At 46.4% G+C, this 20,293-nt stretch overlaps 1 protein-coding gene across 1 annotated transcript in view; it reads right to left on the reverse strand.

Annotated features, from left to right (window-relative positions):
• The window catches only part of adam19b (ADAM metallopeptidase domain 19b), a 202,605-nt gene that overhangs the window by 155,503 nt on the left and 26,809 nt on the right, over nucleotides 1–20,293 (reverse strand). Inside the window, exon 2 of the mRNA XM_070878580.1 lies at nucleotides 10,223–10,341. Coding sequence (XP_070734681.1) covers nucleotides 10,223–10,341 — 119 coding nt within the window. The remainder of the gene's footprint in view (nucleotides 1–10,222; nucleotides 10,342–20,293) is intronic.

Here is a 20,293-nt window from a genome sequence, read left to right on the forward strand (position 1 = left end):
TGGCTTCGTCGCTCCCGGACATCCGGAACAGGGGTGCATCGGTGACATTACTGCTCCCGGGGTCCTGGAACTGGAACTGCGCTGGTCGCATTGGCGTTTTGCCTCTTCTTCTGCTGGTGGTAGTGGGGGCTTTTGCCTCACCCTTCATCATCGGATGAGCTGCAGCCATTGCTGTCCGTCGTGGACGGTAGCCGTCTTTTGCCTCCCGTTTCTGCAGGAGGGCTCTTTTCCTTTGACTTGCGGGCCTTCTTCTTCTTCTTCAAGAGCTGCCATTCCTGTTTTCCTTCTGCTTCTGCTCCCTCCTCTTCCATGGACTCGGTGTCTCGGGGGGGAGTTTCACTGCTGGGTGTTAGTGTCTGGCGGCTTGCCGTGGCAGACTTTCCTTCCTCCCCTTGGTCAGTCTCGACTAGGGCAGTGGTTTGTTCGCACGGTGTCTTGGAGGGGAGGAAGGTGTCGGTCTCCTCTTGGGTGTTGCACTCCTCAGCTTTCTCCTCACATGTCACCATGTTCTTTGCCGCCTGCGCATAGCTGAAATTCTGCTTGGGGCAGGCCTTGGTACAGATGTCCAGCCTGACCACAAAGGTTGCAGCACTTGCTCTTGTTACAGTCCTTTGTCTGGTGTCCTTCCTTCTTGCAGTTGCGGCAAATGATTGCTTTGCAGCTTGCCACCACGTGGCCTGCTTTCCCGCAGGTTCGGCACACATTGGGTTGTCCGGCGTACACCATGTAGCCCCGACTTCTTCCGGTGGCGAAGCTGGAGGAGGGGTGCAGGATGGTTCCGCTGGGGTCCACTTTCAAGGTGACCTGGATCTGGCATTTGCTGGTCCAAATCCCGTGCAAATCCTTCAGGTCGATGCTGTTTCCTGCCCCATCGACATACCTGGCGAGGAATGTCAGCACATCAATGACCGGGATGTGGGGGTTGTACATGTGCACTGTGATAGTACGTTTCCTCTGCGACGGGAGGGTGAACAGTGGCTCCCAAGTCAGCACTGATCGCAGTGATTCACTCGCCTCCTTCAATCCCTTCAGGAATTTCAGGCATTGGTTGACGTTTCTGAAGGTAACCTCTCTTCGGGATGTCCTGCAAGGCGAAGACATCTATGACTTTCATGCCACAGGTTCCCAGCAGGATTTTCTTCATGAAGAGGTCCTGGTTGATCGTCGTCTGTTCTTCCACTTTCTCTACAGTCACTCGGATGGTGTTTTGGACACCCTGGTTCGCCGCTCGGTTGGCCGTCATCCGGGTTGCTGATTCCTCCTTTCGGCTTGTGTTTTGGCTGAAGTCTTCAATCTTTTGTGGTGCCAGTCTGGCACGTTGGCGGACCTCCTGGTCTGCCCATTGTTGGTCGACATGCAGATTTCTTCTTCTCTCCAATTGGTGTTTGTCCTGAGCCAAAAGGCCAGACGCAGCCAAACTGGAAAGACGAATTTCTGCAATCAGTCAATTCGCAGAGAGTGCCATTGAGCAGCAACACTTCAAAGCACTCAGCACGTTATGATGACGCACTTGTGGTGGTCATCAGCAGCGGGGTGGAATTGGGGACAATCCCCGACCTGAATTTAGGTCAGGGCGGCCAGTGGAGGCAACACGCCGGCCACTCAATTCCGCCGCATGGCCGCAGCAAAACGGCGGAAATGGGCCTGAATTTTGGCCCCAGTATTTGAGGTGCAATAACTGATTAACAAAATACAACAGGTTATCAAGTTAATATGCTGTACCTAGTTACTAGGTTCGCATTCGCTAACTGGTAAAACCAGGCTCACACACTGTAACTGATTAGCTTAGTAATAAAATGTAGCTGGCTATTTGGTTATGCTGTAACTGATTTATGGTTATCAAGCTTCACCTGGCTATCAGGTCAATGCACTATGACTAATTACCAGATTAACACAATGTGCTGGTTATCTCAGCTGCAATGCCCCGTGAATGCTTACTGTTGTGGCTTGTACATGAAGAATGGCCACTATTATAACTCAACTGTCAAAAGCCCAGCGGGAGATCGAGAGCCAGCGGCAGTTGGTGAGAGGGGAGCGACCTGTCAAAAGCATACTGGTGCAGCTACAGCGGGAGAGAAAGCAAAATAGAAGTAGAAAGTAATCAAAAAGTGACGTCACAGCCAATGGGGTAAGTGATTGGCTGGTGATTGGTGAGTAGCTTTTCTTTTATTTTTTATATCAGTAAGTGAACTATAACATTGTTATTACCAATTTAAGGGTATCTAAGGTTAAGACATGGCATGAGATCTCGGTCATTTGATATGCTCCTCCTGTACCATGTGGAAACTCGGGGACACTTCCGGTGTCCCTGACGACTACGTGTGTGGGAAGTGTATCCGCCTCGAGCTCTTGACGGTCCACGTTGCGGAATTGGAGCTGAAGGTGGATTCACTCTGGAGCATCCACGATGCTGAGAATGACGTGAGTATCACGTGTAGTGAGTTGGTCTTATCGCAGGAGAAGGGTCCACATCCAGATAGGGAATGGAAGACCAACAGGAAGAGCAGTGCAAGAAAGATAGTGCAGGAGTCCCCTGTGGTCATCCCCCTGCAAAACAGATACACTGCTTTGAGTACTGTTGGGGAGGATGACTCATCAGGGGAGGGCAGCAGCAGCCAAGTTCATGGCACCGTAGGTGGCTCTGCTGCAAAGGAGGGCAGGAAAAAGAGTGGGAGCGCGATAGTGATAGGGGATTCGATGGTGAGGGGAATAGATAGGCGTTTCTGCGGACGCAACCGAGACTCCAGGATGGTATGTTGCCTCCCTGGTGCAAGGGTCAAGGATGTCTCGGAGCGGGTGCAGGTCATTCTGAAATGGGAGGGAGAACAGCCAGTTGTCGTGGTGCACATTGGTACCAACGACATAGGTAAAAAAAGGGATGAGGTCCTACGAAAAGAATTTAAGGAGCTAGGAGCTAAATTAAAAAGTAAGACCTCAAAAGTAGTAATCTCGGGATTGCTACCAGTGCCACGTGCTAGTCAGAGTAGGAATCGCAGGATAGCGCAGATGAATACATGGCTTGAGCAGTGGTGCAGCAGGGAGGGATTCAAATTCTTGGGGCATTGGAACCGGTTCTGGGGGAGGTGGGACCAGTACAAACCGGACGGTCTGCACCTGGGCAGGTCCGGAACCAATGTCCTAGGGGGAGTATTTGCTAGTGCTGTTGGGGAGGAGTTAAACTAATATTGCAGGGGGATGGGAACCTATATAGGGAGACAGAGGGAGACAAAAAGGAGGCAAAAGCAAAAGACAGAAAGGAGATGAGGAAAAGTGGAGGGCAGAGAAACCCAAGGCAAAGAACAAAAAGGGCCACTGTACAGCAAAATTCTAAAAGGACAAAGGGTGTTAAAAAAGCAAGCCTGAAGGCTTTGTGTCTTAATGCAAGGAGTATCCGCAATAAGGTGGATGAATTAATTGTGCAAATAGATGTTAACAAATATGATGTGATTGGGATTACGGAGACGTGGCTCCAGGATGATCAGGGCTGGGAACTCAACATCCAGGGGTATTCAACATTCAGGAAGGATAGAATAAAAGGAAAAGGAGGTGGGGTAGCATTGCTGGTTAAAGAGGAGATTAATGCAATAGTTAGGAAAGACATTAGCTTGGATGATGTGGAATCTATATGGGTAGAGCTGCAGAACACTAAAGGGCAAAAATCGTTAGTGGGAGTTGTGTACAGACCTCCAAACAATAGTAGTGATGTTGGGGAGGGCATCAAACAGGAAATTAGGAGTGCATGCAATAAAGGTGCAGCAGTTATAATGGGTGACTTTAATATGCACATAGATTGGGCTAGCCAAACTGGAAGCAATACGGTGGAGGAGGATTTCCTGGAATGCATAAGGGATGGTTTTCTAGATCAATATGTCGAGGAACCAACTAGGGGGGAGGCCATCTTAGACTGGGTGTTGTGTAATGAGAGAGGATTAATTAGCAATCTCATTGTGCGAGGCCCCTTGGGGAAGAGTGACCATAATATGGTGGAATTCTGCATTAGGATGGAGAATGAAACAGTTAATTCAGAGACCATGGTCCAGAACTTAAAGAAGGGTAACTTTGAAGGTATGAGGCATGAATTGGCTAAGATAGATTGGCTAATGATACTTAAGGGGTTGACTGTGGATGGGCAATGGCAGACATTTAGAGAACGCATGGATGAATTACAACAATTGTACATTCCTGTCTGGCGTAAAAATAAAAAAGGGAAGGTGGCTCAACCGTGGCTATCTAGGGAAATCAGGGATAGTATTAAAGCCAAGGAAGTGGCATACAAATTGGCCAGAAATAGCAGCGAACCTGGGGACTGGGAGAAATTTAGAACTCAGCAGAGGAGGACAAAGGGTTTGATTAGGGTAGGGAAAATGGAGTACGAGAAGAAGCTTGCAGGGAACATTAAGGCGGATTGCAAAAGTTTCTATAGGTATGTAAAGAGAAAGAGGTTAGTAAAGACAAACGTAGGTCCCCTGCAGTCAGAATCAGGGGAAGTCATAACGGGGAACAAAGAAATGGCAGACCAATTGAACAAGTACTTTGGTTCAGTATTCACTAAGGAGGACACAAACAACCTTCCGGATATAAAAGTGGTCAGAGGGTCTATTAAGGAGGAGGAACTGAGGGAAATCTTTATTAGTCGGGAAATTGTGTTGGGGAAATTGATGGGATTGAAGGCCGATAAATCCCCAGGGCCTGATGGACTGCATCCCAGAGTACTTAAGGAGGTGGCCTTGGAAATAGCGGATGCATTGACAGTCATTTTCCAACATTCCATTGACTCTGGATCAGTTCCTATCGAGTGGAGGGTAGCCAATGTAACCCCACTTTTTAAAAAAGGAGGGAGAGAGAAAGCAGGGAATTATAGACCGGTCAGCCTGACCTCAGTAGTGGGTAAAATGATGGAATCAATTATTAAGGATGTCATAGCAGCGCATTTGGAAAATGGTGACATGATAGGTCCAAGTCAGCATGGATTTGTAAAAGGGAGATCATGCTTGACAAATCTTCTGGAATTTTTTGAGGATGTTTCCAATAAAGTGGACAAAGGAGTACCAGTTGATGTGGTATATTTGGACTTTCAGAAGGCTTTCGACAAGGTCCCACACAGGAGATTAATGTGCAAAGTTAAAGCACATGGGATTGGGGGTAGTGTGCTGACGTGGATTGAGAACTGGTTGTCAGACAGGAAGCAAAGAGTAGGAGTAAATGGGTACTTTTCGGAATGGCAGGCAGTGACTAGTGGGGTACCGCAGGGTTCTGTGCTGGGGCCCCAGCTGTTTACATTGTACATTAATGATTTAGACGAGGGGATTAAATGTAGTATCTCCAAATTTGCGGATGACACTAAGTTGGGTGGCAGTGTGAGCTGCGAGGAGGATGCTATGAGGCTACAGAGTGACTTGGATAGGTTAGGTGAGTGGGCAAATGCGTGGCAGATGAAGTATAATGTGGATAAATGTGAGGTTATCCACTTTGGTGGTAAAAACAAAGAGACAGACTATTATCTGAATGGTGACAGATTAGGAAAAGGGAAGGTGCAACGAGACCTGGGTGTCATGGTACATCAGTCATTGAAGGTTGGCATGCAGGTGCAGCAGGCGGTTAAGAAAGCAAATGGCATGTTGGCCTTCATAGCGAGGGGATTTGAGTACAGGGGCAGGGAGGTGTTGCTACAGTTGTACAGGGCCTTGGTGAGGCCACACCTGGAGTATTGTGTACAGTTTTGGTCTCCTAACTTGAGGAAGGACATACTTGCTGTTGAGGGAGTGCAGCGAAGATTCACCAGACTGATTCCCGGGATGGTGGGACTGACCTATCAAGAAAGACTGAATCAACTGGGCTTGTATTCACTGGAGTTCAGAAGAGTGAGAGGGGACCTCATAGAAACGTTTAAAATTCTGACGGGTTTGGACAGGTTGGATGCAGGAAGAATGTTCCCAATGTTGGGGAAGTCCAGAACCAGGGGTCACAGTCTAAGGATAAGGGGTAAGCCATTTAGGACCGAGATAAGGAGAAACTTCTTCACCCAGAGAGTGGTGAACCTGTGGAATTCTCTACCACAGGAAGTAGTTGAGGCCAATTCACTAAATATATTCAAAAGGGAGTTAGATGAAGTCCTTACTACTCGGGGGATCAAGGGGTATGGCGTGAAAGCAGGAAGTGGGTACTGAAGTTTCATGTTCAGCCATGAACTCGTTGAATGGCGGTGCAGGCTAGAAGGGCTGAATGGCCTGCTCCTGCACCTATTTTCTATGTTTCTATGTTTCTATGTAACTATTTAAAAAGGAGGGAGAGAGAAAATGGGGAAGTACAGATCAGTTAACCTAACACCAGAAGTAGGGAAAATGCTAGAATCTATTTTTAAAGTAACAGGGTACTTAAAAAATAATAAGATTAGGCAGAGTCAACATAGATTTATGAAAAGGAAATCGTGTTTGACAAATCTGTGGAGGTTGTACCGAGCAGAATAGATAAGGGGGAACCAGTGGATGTGCTGTATTTGGATTTTCAGAAGGCATTCGATAAAGTGCCACACAAGATATTATTAAACAAAATTAGGGCTCGTAGGATTGGGGGTAATATACTAGCATGGATTATTTAATGGACAGAAAACAGAGAGTAAGAATAAATGGGTCATTTTCAGGTTGGCAAGCTGTAATGACTGGGGTACCGAAAGGATCGATGCTTGGGCCCCAGCTATTCACAATCTATATCAATGATTTGGATGAGGGGACTAAATGTAATATATCCAAGTTTACTGATGAAACAAAGCTAGGTTGGAATGTAAGTTGTGAGGAGGATGCAAAGGGGTTATAGACAGGCTAAGTGAGTGGGCAAGAACATGGCACATGGAATAGAATGTGGAGAAATGTGAAGTTATCCAATTTGGTAGGAAAAATAGTAAAGAAGAGTATTTTTTAAATGATGAGAGATTGGGAAATGTTGGTGTTCAGATGGCCCTGGGTGTCCTTGTACACGAATCACTGAAAGTTAACATGCAGGTACAGCAAGCAATTAAGAAAGAAAATGGTATGTTGGCCTTTATTACAAGAGGATTTGAGTATAAGAGTAAAGACATTTTACTGCAATTATGTAGGGCCCTGTGAGACCACACCTAGAGTATTGTGTACAGTTTTGGTCTCCTTACCTAAGTAAAGATATATTTGCAATAGAGAGAGTGCAACAAAGATACACCAGACTGATTCCTGGGATGGGGGGATTGTCCTATAAGGAAAGACTGAGTAGACTAGGCCTATATTCTCCAGTGTTTAGAAGAATGAGAGGTGATCTCATTGAAACATACACAATTCTTCCAGGACTTGACAGTATAGATGCAGGGGGATGTTTCCTCTGGCTGGGGAGTCTAGAACCAGTGGTCACAGTCTCAGAATAAGGAGTCGGTCATTTAGAAATGAGATGAGTAGAAATGTATTCACTCGGAGAATCTTTGGAATTTTTTACCCCAGAGGCCTCTCCATATCCATCTTGAATATTGAGCATATTCAAGATGGAAATCAATAGATTTTTGAATATAAAGGAAATCAAGGGATACGGCAATAATGTGGTCAGGTGGAGTTAAGATAGAGGATCAGCCATGGTCTCATTGAATGTCGGAGAAGGATCGAGGGGCCAACTGGACTATTCCTGCTCCTATTACTTATGTTCTTATGTATCTCTGGCCTGGGGAGTGAGTGCAATCATGATTCTGACTTCACCTGACATCCACACACGGAGACTTTCGGCAGGAGCTGAACACTGGCAGTGTCAGCCGTGGCTCAGTTGGTAGCACGCTCGCCTCTGAGTCAGAAGGTTCCAGTCCCACTCCAGAGATCTGAGCATGTAATCCAGGTTAACACTTCAGTGCAGTACTGAGGGAGTACGGCACTGTTGGAGGTGCAGTCCTTTGGATGAGACGTTGAACCGAAGCTCCGTCTTCCCTCTCAGGTAGAAATAAAAGATCCTCCGACACTATTTGAAGAAGAGCAGGGAAGATCTCCCCAGTGTGCTGGGCCAATATGTATCCCTCAATCAACATCATGGAAACAGATTATCTGGTTATTATCACATTTCTGTTCATGAGAACTTGCTGTGTGCAAATTGGCCACCTCATTTCCTACATTACAACAGTGACTGCAATTCAAAAGTACTTCATTGGCTGTAAAGTGCTTTGGGAGGTCCAGAGTTCGTGAAAGGAGCTATAGAAATGCAAGTCTTTCTTGTTAACTTGTTTTGATTTTTCTCTTCCCAAATCACCGACACTAAGATCCAATAGTAGTCCAGCTACGGCTGCCCTATCTGAGATCTGTTAATTCAGTACGGAGCCTCCCTGATAAAGTGCAACATCCCCACTGACACCTGGGAGACCCTGGCCAAAGACCCTGGCTAAGTGGAGGAAGTGCATCCGGGAGGGCGCTGAATACCTCTAATCTCAACGCTGAGAGCATGCAGAAACCAAGCGCAGGCAGTGGAAAGAGTGTGCGGCAAACCTGTCCCACCCACCCCTTCCCTCAACGACTGTCTGTCCCACCTGTGACAGGTACTGTAGCTCTCGTATTGGACTGTACAGTCACCTAAGGACTCATGTTTAGAGTGGAAGCAAGTCTTCCGCGATTCCGATGGACTGCCTATGATGGAAACTGGGACCAGTATGGGTTGTATGGCTGTGTCACCGAGCAGAGTGGCTTTACTCATCCAGACTGCAGGGCGCCTCTACGTGGTGGGCTGAATCACCAGCTAGGGCTATAATTCAGTCCGAGAGATCAAGCTTTAAAGCAGAGTCGAGTTTTCTTCAGGAAGTAATATAAATGTTGTTTTTCTAGCACAAAGTTATTATCTTGTCTTTAATAAAAATTACAAGGTAAAAAAAAACATTAAATGTTTGAAGTTTGCTTGGGAAAGAGGAAACACACTTGGTGATAGAAATTCAGAGTACAAGCCCGGAAGACATTAGGACCCTGTAAAAACATGGTGCAGCATCCCGGGCAGGATGGAGAGGGTGAGTGGGTTGGAACATTAGTCTTGGCTTGCTGCCTCCAGGCCTACCCATTCCCCTCAGTATTTAACCTTAGCCCCGATGGCCCAGCTGCCTGTCTTTCTTTCAGACCTCCCTATAGGGTCATCACAACACATTAACTGGTTTCCACATTAGTTTATTGTACGCAAGTTAATAAGTTGGAATACTGCATCTAGTTATCAGATCAACACACTAACTGATTTACAGCTAGTTATAAAGTTAATATACACTACCTGGTTACTAGGTCAGCATCATCATCATCAACATCATAGGCAGTCTCGAGGAATCAAGGAAGACTTGCTTCCACTCTGATCATGAGTCCCTAGGTGGCTGAACAGTCCAATACGAGAACCACAGTCCCTGTCACAGGTGGGACAGATAGTCATTGAGGGTAAGGGAGGGTGGGACAGGTTTGCCGCACGCTTTTTCCGCTGCCTGCGCTTGATTTCTGCATGCTCTCGGCGATGAGACTCGAGGTGCTCAGCGCCCTCCCGGATACACTTCCTCCACTTAGGGCGGTCTTTGGCCAGGGACTCCCAGTTGTCGGTGGGGATGTGCACTTTATCAGGAAGGCTTTGAGGGTGTCCTTGCAAGATAGCCGCTGGGGTGGCAGCTCCCTAGGGAGCTTCCCTGCCAAATCAACCTTACCCTTGCCATCCGACAACTATCCACCCTCAACCTCCCCTCCTTCCACTGTCTAAACGCCCCCTAGCCCTAATAGACCCTAATAGGGGTGCATAAATCCCTACCTTAAACTCTAATCCTGCAAATCTTAAAATCCGGGCCTACCTCAGGCTTCGCTCCAAACCATCCATCGGACCACAAGTGACGTCCGAGCCTCCTGCAGCATCGTCCTGGACCTCTTTCACCTCCCCCCCCGGCCCTCGTTGACCTCCTCCCCCGCATCGTCCCTGCTGCTCCACCCAATCCCCGACCCTTGACGACGCCCTAGGTGAGCATCCGACTAGGCATTCAGCACCCCCAGCAGCGTACAGACATTCGGGCCTCCAGCAGCACTAAGTCAGCATTCGCTAGCTAGAAATCAAGTTAACACACTGCAACTGATTGTCATCGTAACTAACATAGCTGGCTATCTGGTTGTGCTGTACCTGGTTATCAGGTTATCAAGCTTCACCAAGTTATCAGGTCAACACACTATGAGTAATGACCTGATTAACACAATTTGCTGGTTATCCGGTTAGTTTGCTGTACCTGGTTATGAGATAGAAAGTGTTGCGATGATCCTGAGGTGAGCCACTGGGGTACCATTGTTTCATACTTTATGATGTGATCGTACGTTTGAGTCTCTGGGCTCAGCTTACTGCTTCTCCCTGGGAGATAAAAAAAACAACTAGATGAATTGACAGATAATAGGTTGAGTTCCGAGTGGTTGGCAGAAATTGCTTTTCTCTCCAGTCCTTTATCTTTTGTCCACTGATCCGTCCTCTCCTAAAGATGGTGACACACACTGGGTATGATTACATCGGTGACGGCACAGAAACAGGCAATTTGGCCCAACGGTCAATGCAGTTCTAACTTAAATAAGTAAACTGGACTGAGTATTGGCAGGCTAATCGGCCTTGGAGATAGAACATCACATTCAACATCTCCATGCACACACAGGGAGAGACCAGCATGCACAGACACACATATACAACACACACACACACACATGCACAGACACACAATTTACACATGCCCCCTTCAACAGAAGGGTAAATCGGCTGTGGTGTATAATGAACAGCTAATTCAATATTACCGACTTTATACCATCGTCCAAAAGGTAAAATTACCCCCACGGACACACACTGCTCAAGTGAAGGTCACTGGATAGTGATCCTGAATCTCTGCTCAGTTATCTTTCACCTTCCAAGGCCAGTGGACACGGAGACCAATTATAGCCCCTCTCCCCCCCACACCCCAACACTATCCCTGGCTGATTGGTGGTAACTCAGCACAGAGCCTGGACTGAGTCTGGGGTCTTCTCCTGTGCGGCTCAGTGACGTGCCACACTGAATTTAACCTGTAATTAAGACATTTACAGTGTTTTAAGCCACAAAGATGCTTTATAGATACCATCTGAATTGCAAAATTAAATGACACCTTGATACTACAGGATACAAAGGGCTCAATTTTGCCCAAGTCCATTTTCTGGCGTATTGCCAGAGTTACGCTCGTTTTTCTAGGCCAGAAATGCGGCAGAAATACTTTGGCAATGTTTCCCCGATGTGTAATTCAAATTTGGCGCAGCGCGGCGTGCCCAGTCACCTTGGGGGGGGGGGGGCGGGGGAGGTGGAGCCTGCTGTCTGCACCGAAAAAACAATGGTGCACCTTCTGCGCATGCGCGGGGAAAAAAGTTACGTATTTGACGTTATTTCAATGGACGCGCATCCGGAGTATAGCTCCGGGATGGCAATCACCCATTTTTAAAGAGCCAGTTGTGTGTGTGAGGAGCGCTGTGTGAGAGCATTGGAAAAATCAGATCTGCTGCAATAAAAGATGCAACACGGTCTAAGGACCAAGAATTTCTTACAGGATAAAGTGGAGGCACTAGTTACTGTGATTGAGAACAGATGGCAGGAGCTGGACACCAGCAGAGTTCACGTAAAAATTCCACCCATAGAAATGAAGAAATGCTGGAACCAACTTGCAGAAGATTACTACGCAATGGTGACGAGCATGAGATCTGGAGACCAGTGTAAAAGGAAGTGGCAGAACCTTGGTCAAGTAGTTAGTGTAAGTAATATTTTAATTTATTCAATGGAATTGCAATTGTAAATGTGACCAGCTGTATATGTCCCACACAGCAGAAAGATACCTTCTCTAAAAAGTCGCATTTTCATCTTTACAGAGGAAGATGGCACATAATAAAAGGGAAAGAACTCGAACAGGAAGAGGCCCAGCAAATCTGCAGCCACTGACCCCCTTGGAAGAGATTGTCGCTGCTTTGATGGGTCTTGCCTGGAGAAAAGCAACCATCACTGCACAAGCTGGGCCCACACTCGAGGGAGAGGACTTGCTACTGCACGGGCTAGCCATGCTTTGGTTCCTGGGGATGTCTCCGTCAGCTACACTTCGGTTGATGCAATGTGCTATCACTCATCATGGTCCTTCAAATCAGCCTGCTGCCTACGCTGTGTGAGCCTATTCATGCCACCCACCCTACTCCCTCCTCTGCTGCTAACCATTTGTTTGTTCTGTTATATTTTTCAGGACTTGAGGCCAACCACGACGATGCAGAAGATTCAGATGAGAACGAGCTTGAAGAGGAGAACATCTTCCAATCCCACCCTCCAACCCAAGAGCATGGGGATGAGGGCAGAGGGAGGGGATGGAGATGGATGAAGTCCCCACTGTATTACTGACTTTGGAGGAGGTGCAGGTGCCACCCATTGAGGTGCCAGCCCCTTCCGTGACTAGAGGTTTGAGTGTTAGTGGGACATTCCATAGTTTCCTATTGTCCGAGGCTACAGGACCTAGTGGTGGGGTGCAGCGAGGCACATCCAGGGCCCCACCTTCCGAGGCTGCGGTTCTCAGTGGTGGGGTGCAGCAAGGCACATCCAAGGCCCCACCTTTCGAGGCTGCGGTTCTCAGTGGTGGGGTGCGAGCCACATGTGTGGGGAGGAGGGGAAGGAGAACTCTACAGTGCTCTTCTGAGGTGCAGGATCTAACAGATGTGGTTCATATGATGACAATGAGTGGGGAGAGCATTGACCTTATGCGGTCACTCCTGGACACCATCAGTGGGGTGGGTGATGAGGCAGCAGGACTCATCGGGAGAAGTAACAGCAATTTCATGAGAAATGGGAATGTTGTCCGGGTCCCTGAATGAGGGAATGTCTCCATCAGCTGAAACCATGTCAGTGACCATGAGGGAGGGAATGTCACAGGTAGTTAAGGCAGTTTTGCTCAACATGAGGGAGGGAATGTTGCAGGTTATTAAGATACTCTCAGGGCACATGAAGAATGGCAGGTTAGAGTTAGCTGCTGCAATATAAGGTATTGGTGAGGCCACACCTGGAATACTGCAAGCAGTTGTGGTTTCCATTTTTACGAAAGGATATACTTGCTTTGGAGGCAGTTCAGAGAAGGTTCACCTGGTTGATTCCGGGGTTGAGGGGAGTTGACTTATGAGGAAAGGTTGAGTAGGTTGGGCCTCTACTCATTGGAATTCAGAAGAATGAGAGGTGATTTTTTGAAACGTATAAGATTATAAGGGGGCTTGACAAGGTGGATGCAGAGAGGAAGTTTCCACTGATGGGGGAGACTAGAACTAGAGGGCATGATCTTAGAATAAGGGGCCGCCCATTTGAAACAGAGAAATTTCTTCTCTCAGAGGGTTGTAGATCTGTGGAATTTGCTGCCTCGGAGAGGTGTGGAAGCTGGGACATTGAATAAATTTAAGACAGAAATAGACAGTTTCTTAAACGATAAGGGGAGCTGATGGGGAAGTGGAGCTGAGTCCATGATAAGAGCAGCCATGATCTTATTGAATGGCGGAGCAGGCTCGAGGGGCCAAATGGCCTACTCCTGTTCCTATTTCTTATGTTCCTATAAGGGAACACACCCAGACCCCGCACCCATTGACAGAATTAACTGTCACTCCCACTCCAATCCCCACACCGGCCTCTGAAGAGCCCCAAGCCTAGCCGCCTGGGCCCTCCATATTACCGCCTGCTGCCCCCCCATCCACCTGCCCCCCTCCGCCCCCGCAACAGCAACAGGTACGCATTACCTGAGATCTTAGAAAGAATAAGCTTGGTACCAACCTCAGAAACACTGCGCCACTGCCTGCGGGCAGGAGTGATGGAGTCAGCAAGAAAAGCGTGGTCTTAGAATAGGGTGGAGGAGAGATGGGTGCAGCCTTTCTTTGCTGCTGCTGTTGTTGTTGTTATTATTATATCTATTGTTACTGTTGTAACTGTTGTTCTCAAATTAAAAGATTTTTGTAAGTTACAAAATTTACAAGTTTAAAAGTTAGTAAGTGATCTTAAAGTTTTTAAGTGATCTTAAAGTTTGTAAGTGATCGTAAGTGAAATTTTAAAGTTTGATACAATAATAACTTTATTCATCATCATCATCATCATAGGCAGTCCCTCGGAATTGAGGAAGACTTGCATCCGCTCTTAAAATGAGTCCTTAGGTGGCTGAACAGTCCAATATGAGAACCACAGTCCCTGTCACAGGTGGGACAGATAGTCGTTGAGGGTAAGGGAGGTTGGGACAGGCACACTCTTTCCGCTGCCTGCGCGTGGTTTCTGCATGCTCTCGGCGATGAGACTTGAGGTACTCAGCGCAGTCCCGGATACACTTCCTCCACTTCAGGCGGTCTTTGGCCAGGGACTCCCAGGTGTCAGTGGGGATGTTGCACTTTATCAGGGAGGCTTTGAGGGTGTCCTTGAAACGTTTCCTCTGCCCACTTTTGGCTCGTTTGCCGTGAAGGAGTTCCGAATAGAGCGCTTGCTTTGAGAGTCTCGTGTCTGGCATGCGGACAATGTGGTCAACCCAGAAGAGCTGATCAAGTGTGGTCAGTGCTTCAATGCTAGGGATGTTGGCCTGGTCGAGTTAAGTACAAAGCACTGTTTGTTAAACTTTTGAATAAAATATATTTTACATTAAATCTGAATCATTTCCATTATTTGTTCGATTATTAATACAACTTTTGAAGTAAACAAGAATAATTTCCAATATTTGTTACATTAACACAACACATTACAGAACAGATCCAAACAGTAAACATGGTCTATGTGGAATAGTTGCCGCTGAGCCTTCAGGCAGCAAAGCATTCACGGATGAGCTGCTGGTGCAAGGCTTGAGCAATCGTTAAAGGAGCATGATAGCCTGCCCTCCTCCGCCGTCGTGCTTCGGGTTCAGGTAGTTGCATGGCTTCCTCGTCCTCCTGATCGTCATCTGAATCTTCCTCCTCATTATCATCAGCCACCCTCACCGCAGGTGGGTCTTCTACTACCAGCTGCTGCTGCCGCATGATGGCTAAGTTATGTAGCATGCAGCACACAACAATCAACTGACCGACAATCTCAGGGTAGTATAGCAAGTAACCTCCGGAATGGTCCAGGCATCGGAAATGCTGTTTCAAGATGCCAATAGTCCTCTCTATTATGCTGCATGTCGCAATGTGCGACATGCTGTATTCCCGGTCAGCTTCCGTCCGGGTTACTCCGAGGGGTGTCGTGAGCCAGGTGACGATACCGTACCCTTTGTCTCCCAGTAGACAGTTCTGCCCTTCTGGCTGCTGCTGAAACATGGCAGATATAATGCACTCGCGTAGGATGAACCATTCATGGGTGCTCCCAGGGTATCTTGCATCGATTGGCATGATGCGATGCACATCATCACACACGACCTGCACATTCAAGGAGTGCAAGCCTTTTCTGTTCCTGTACATCTCAGAATCCTCCAAAGGGGCTTGCATGTCAATGTGGGTACAATCAATGCAGCTCTGTACCTTTGGGAAGCCAGCGATCCTGGAGAAGCCCACAGCCCTGACGCGCATTACTTGGATGGTCATAGGGAACTTTATGTAGTCATTCCTCCGTGCATATACTGCAGTTGTCACCTGCTGAATGCAGACATGTGTTGCATGTTGAGAGATGGTGCACACATCCTCAGTTGTAGCTTGAAAAGATCTGGAGGTATAGAATGAAAGTGCAGTTGTAACCTTCATTTCAACTGACAAAGCAGTCCTCCTGATGCTTCTAGGTTGCAGGTCTGCTTTCACCAACTCACAGATCTCAATTACAACTTCTTTGCGGAAACGTAGCCTTCTGACACAGTTTGCATCATTCAGGTGCAGGTACGAAGGCCTGCCGTGGGTAAGGCCTCCTGCCCAGCACCCTATGGGCTCTGATGGTCCTCATATGATGATGTTGAATCAATTGTCTCCTACGTAGCACCATCATGCAGAAGGCTCGCACAAGGTATGGCATAGTCAGTATTGTCCCCATAGTTAAATTTGACATCTGCAAGAAGCTCAAAACGGCAGGTAGGCAGGCAGGACAGGTTCTTTGTTCTCTTTCTCCAAGGTCTGTATGGATGGACCACACCCAAGTCTTGTGACTTCTCCTCCCTCTTCCCCCACCTCCCCCAACAAATTGCAGTCTTGTGACTTCTCCCCTTCTCCCCCACTCCCCCAAACTCATTGCAGTCTTGTGCCTAGTGCAGAAGCCTTTTGATCACCACCTCCCTCCCCAGGCTCAAATCATCAGCCTTCCGATCACCACCTCCCTCCCCAGGCTCAGTGCATGAGCCTTCCGATCACCACCTCCGCCCCCCTGGGCTTGTTGTCCAGCTGAGCCCCGAGCCCCTATGCCCAGGCATGGGGCCGATTCTGACGGCCGATACTACCACCCCTCCAGCCCTGCTGGAAGACGTTCGGTGGTGGCGTGTAAGTAAAAAAAGAAAATGAAAACTTCAGAAATCCAAAAAACTTCCATGTACTCCGTTCAAAGGTAAAAAAAGTTGAACTTCATTATGGACATTTCAAGTGTTGGAGACTCCCTCCAAAAACTTCGATGTGGCACCTTTCAGTGCCGACTTTTCATGTTTTTCGGGAGTGGCTAGATACGCCGACCTAGGATAAAAATATTTTCGGCAAACTGCGAAAAATGCTAAAAACTGGCACAGACATGAGGGCCCCCTATGACGTCAAAAAAACCTAGAAAAATCGTTACTAAATCAGTTACACTGGCGCAGATTCCAGGGGGAAACTTTGAATTAAATAATTACGCCAGAAAAAACAGCGCGTGCCAAAAAATGGCACAAATGACCTGGGAAAATTGACCTTATAGAAAGCACATTGATTGCAAGTAATTAGCTGATTAGCTGAGAGTGGTTAGAATGTGGAACTCGCTACCATATGGACTTGTTGAGGCAAATAGCATAGATACATTTAAGCGGAAGCTAGATGAATGCATGAGGGAGAAAGCAATAGAAGGAGATGCTGATAGGGTGGGAAGAGGCTCGTGTGGAGCATAAACACCAGCATAGACCTGTTGGGTTGAATGGCCTGTTTCTGTGCTGTCCATTCTATGTAATTCTATGTAATATTGCTCGATATGCTTACTACACTCGTATCATAATTATTAGTCCTTCAGTATGGATGTCATTGTGCGGCAATCATACAAAGTGCATTACCGGTCAGCAATATCGACTATCACAGCAATGGGTGTTCTGGAAGCAGTTCAAAGCTGCACTCTCATTGCAGGTATTCCATGAGTCATAAACTCTCAAATTTAACAGCATCACTGTCTCGTCATCAAATCCAGGAATCTATTACTCTCACTTTGCTCATCTTGCACCATCTATCAATCACTTTGCTTTTAGTTTCCCTTCTGATTTTCTCCCCTTACTTCTCCTATAAGAACATAAGACATAGGAGCAGGAGAAGGCCATATGGCCCCTTGAGCCTGCTCCGCCATTTAAAACAATCATGGCTGATCTGAATCATGGACCCATGGACTTATTCTAAGATTATGCCCTCTAGTTATAGTCTCCCCCATCAATGGAAACATCCTCTCTGCATCCACCTTGTCAAACCCCTCATAATCTTATACGTTTTGATAAGATCACCTCTCATTCTTCTGAATTCCAATGAGTAGAGACCCAATCTACTCAACCTTTCCTCATAAGTCAACCCCCTCATCTCCGGAATCAACCTAGTGAACCTTCTCTGAACTGCCTCCAAAGCAAGTATATCCTTTCGTAAATATGGAAACCAAATTCCAGGTGTGGCCTCACCAATACCCTGTATAGCTGTAGCAAGACTTCCCTGCTTTTATACTCTATCCCTTTTGCAATAAAGGCCAAGATTCCATTGACCTTCCTGATCACTTGCTGCAACTGCATACTATCCTTTTGTGTTTCATGCACAAGTACCCACCAGGTCCCACTGTACTGCAGCACTTTGCAATCTTTCTCCATTTAAATAATAACTTGCTCTTTGATTTTTTTCTGACAAAGTGCATGACCCCACACTTTCCAACATTATAGGAGCTGACTTACACCAGCAGAAGGTGAAAAAGACAGTCTTTCTAAATGGCCATTCCTCACGTGTGAGGCCAGGTAGTCTGTGCCAGCAGGCTATTCCATCATGGGCTCCATCACAACCAAGCTCAACTCCACACATGCCATCCTGCAAAACTAACAAGAGCTGACCAACAGCTTCAAAAAAACTGACTGTGCAAATCCAGCCCTGAAGAAAAGTTTTCTTCTTCATTATCAACCACACAGTCTATTTTAGTGTCATCTACAAACTTTTTAATCATACGCCCAACATTTAAGTCCAAGTCATTTATATATACCACAAAAAGCAAGGGATCCAGCACTGAGCCCTGTGGAATCCCATTAGATGCAGCCTTCCAGTCACAAAAACACCCATCAACCATTGCCCTTTGCTTTCTGCCTCCAAGCCAATTTTGGATCCAACTTGCCACTTTGCCCTGGATCCCATTGGCATTTACTTTCGTGACCAGTCTGCCATGTGGAACCTTATCTAAAACTTTGCTAAAATCCATATACACTACAACATACGCGCTGTCCTCATCGACCCTCTGGGTTACCTCCTTGAAAAATTAAATCAAGTTAATCAGATATGACCTTCCCTTGACAAATCCATGCTGACTGTCCTTGATTAATCCATGTCTTTCTAAATGCTGATTTATCCTGTCCCTCAGGATTTTTTCCAATAATCCCACCACCGAGGTTAGGCTGACTGGCCTGTAATTACTTGGTCTATCCCTTTCTCCCTTTTTAAACAAAGGTACAACATTAGCAGCCCTCCGGTCCTCTGGCACCACACCTGTAGCCAGAGAGGATTGGAAAATGATGGTCAGAGTTGATGTTATTTCTTCTTTTGCTTCTCTTAACAGCCTGGGATACATTTCATCCGGGCATGGGGATTTATTCACTTTCCTGGATAGGGTTGGCTGTGGGGTTTTCTGGGAAGATGATCTGGGCCGAATGGCCTTCCTCATCCAACACTATCTTGTCAAGTAAACAATTTTTAATTTCATACAAGTAGCTTAAAGAGAGATAATGATCAGTCAATTTCATCAAAACAAAAATCTTAGACAGGGCACACCCAAACATGAACCTACCATTTCCTCTTTTAGATGTTATTCAACCTGCTGTGCATTTTTTTTAAAACACAAAGCTGTTGGTGTTAATGATGAAAAATGAATGCATTGATATTGCTATTCTAACAGAGGTGTTAACTCATTTAAATAAATGGGTTTTAACAGCCCCCAGTAAAGGATGGTCATACCAGAGCTTAAGTATTTGTCCATCGTTATATTATCCTCCTTTTCTCTGTAATATCCTCCAGCCCTATAATCCCCCGCGAACTCTGTGCTCTGCCTTTTCTGGTCTTTTGATCACCCCCGATTTTAATCACTCCACCATTCAGCTTCCTCTGTCCTAATCTCTGGAATTCCTTTCTTAATTCTTCCGTCGCTCCACTTCTTTTTCCTCCTCAAGACGCTCCTGAAAAACTACCCCTTTGACCAATCTGCCCTAACATCTCCTATTATGGCTCGGTGTCAAACTTCATTCTTTTTTTATAATTCTCCCGTGAAGCGTCATACAATTATAATTTAGCACTAATTTCTACTCTGTGTTGTTCATTTGACAGTATCAAAGGGTTTCATTTTCTTGTACTGGAAATAAAAATCATTTCATACTGTAATCCGTAGGAAAAATACTGAAGGCCACATAAAACATAGGAACAGGAGTAGTCTATTCTGTCCCTTGAGTCTGTTCCACTATTCAATCAGATCATGATTGAGCTGTACCTCAATTCCATTAACCTGGCTTTGATCCATATCCCTTGATACCCTTAGCTAACAAAAATCTATCAATTTCAGTCTTGAAAGCTTCAAATAACCTAGCATCGATAACCTTTTCGGAAGAGAGTTCCAGATTTCTGCTCAGCTGTGAGTGAACAAAATACTTCCTGATTTCATTTTTAAATGTTTCAATTCCACTTTTAATAATGTGCCCCCTTGTTCCAGATTCCCCACTAGAGGAAATAGTTTCTCTGTAACTAACCTATTGAATCCCTTTATCATTTCAAACACCTCAATTAAATCACACCGCAATCTTCTAAATGTCAGGGAATACAAATCAAGTTTAGGCAAACCGTCACCATAATTTAATTCTCTAAGTGCAGGAACAGGCATTCGGGAGTTGAATGTTGTGCTCTCAGGCAAACTTGACAGGTCATTCAAGCGTCAACCACATTGTGTGGGATTGCAGTCACGTGTAAGT

Source organism: Pristiophorus japonicus, chromosome 4 (genome assembly GCF_044704955.1).
Source record: "Pristiophorus japonicus isolate sPriJap1 chromosome 4, sPriJap1.hap1, whole genome shotgun sequence".
NCBI lineage: Eukaryota > Metazoa > Chordata > Chondrichthyes > Pristiophoridae > Pristiophorus > Pristiophorus japonicus.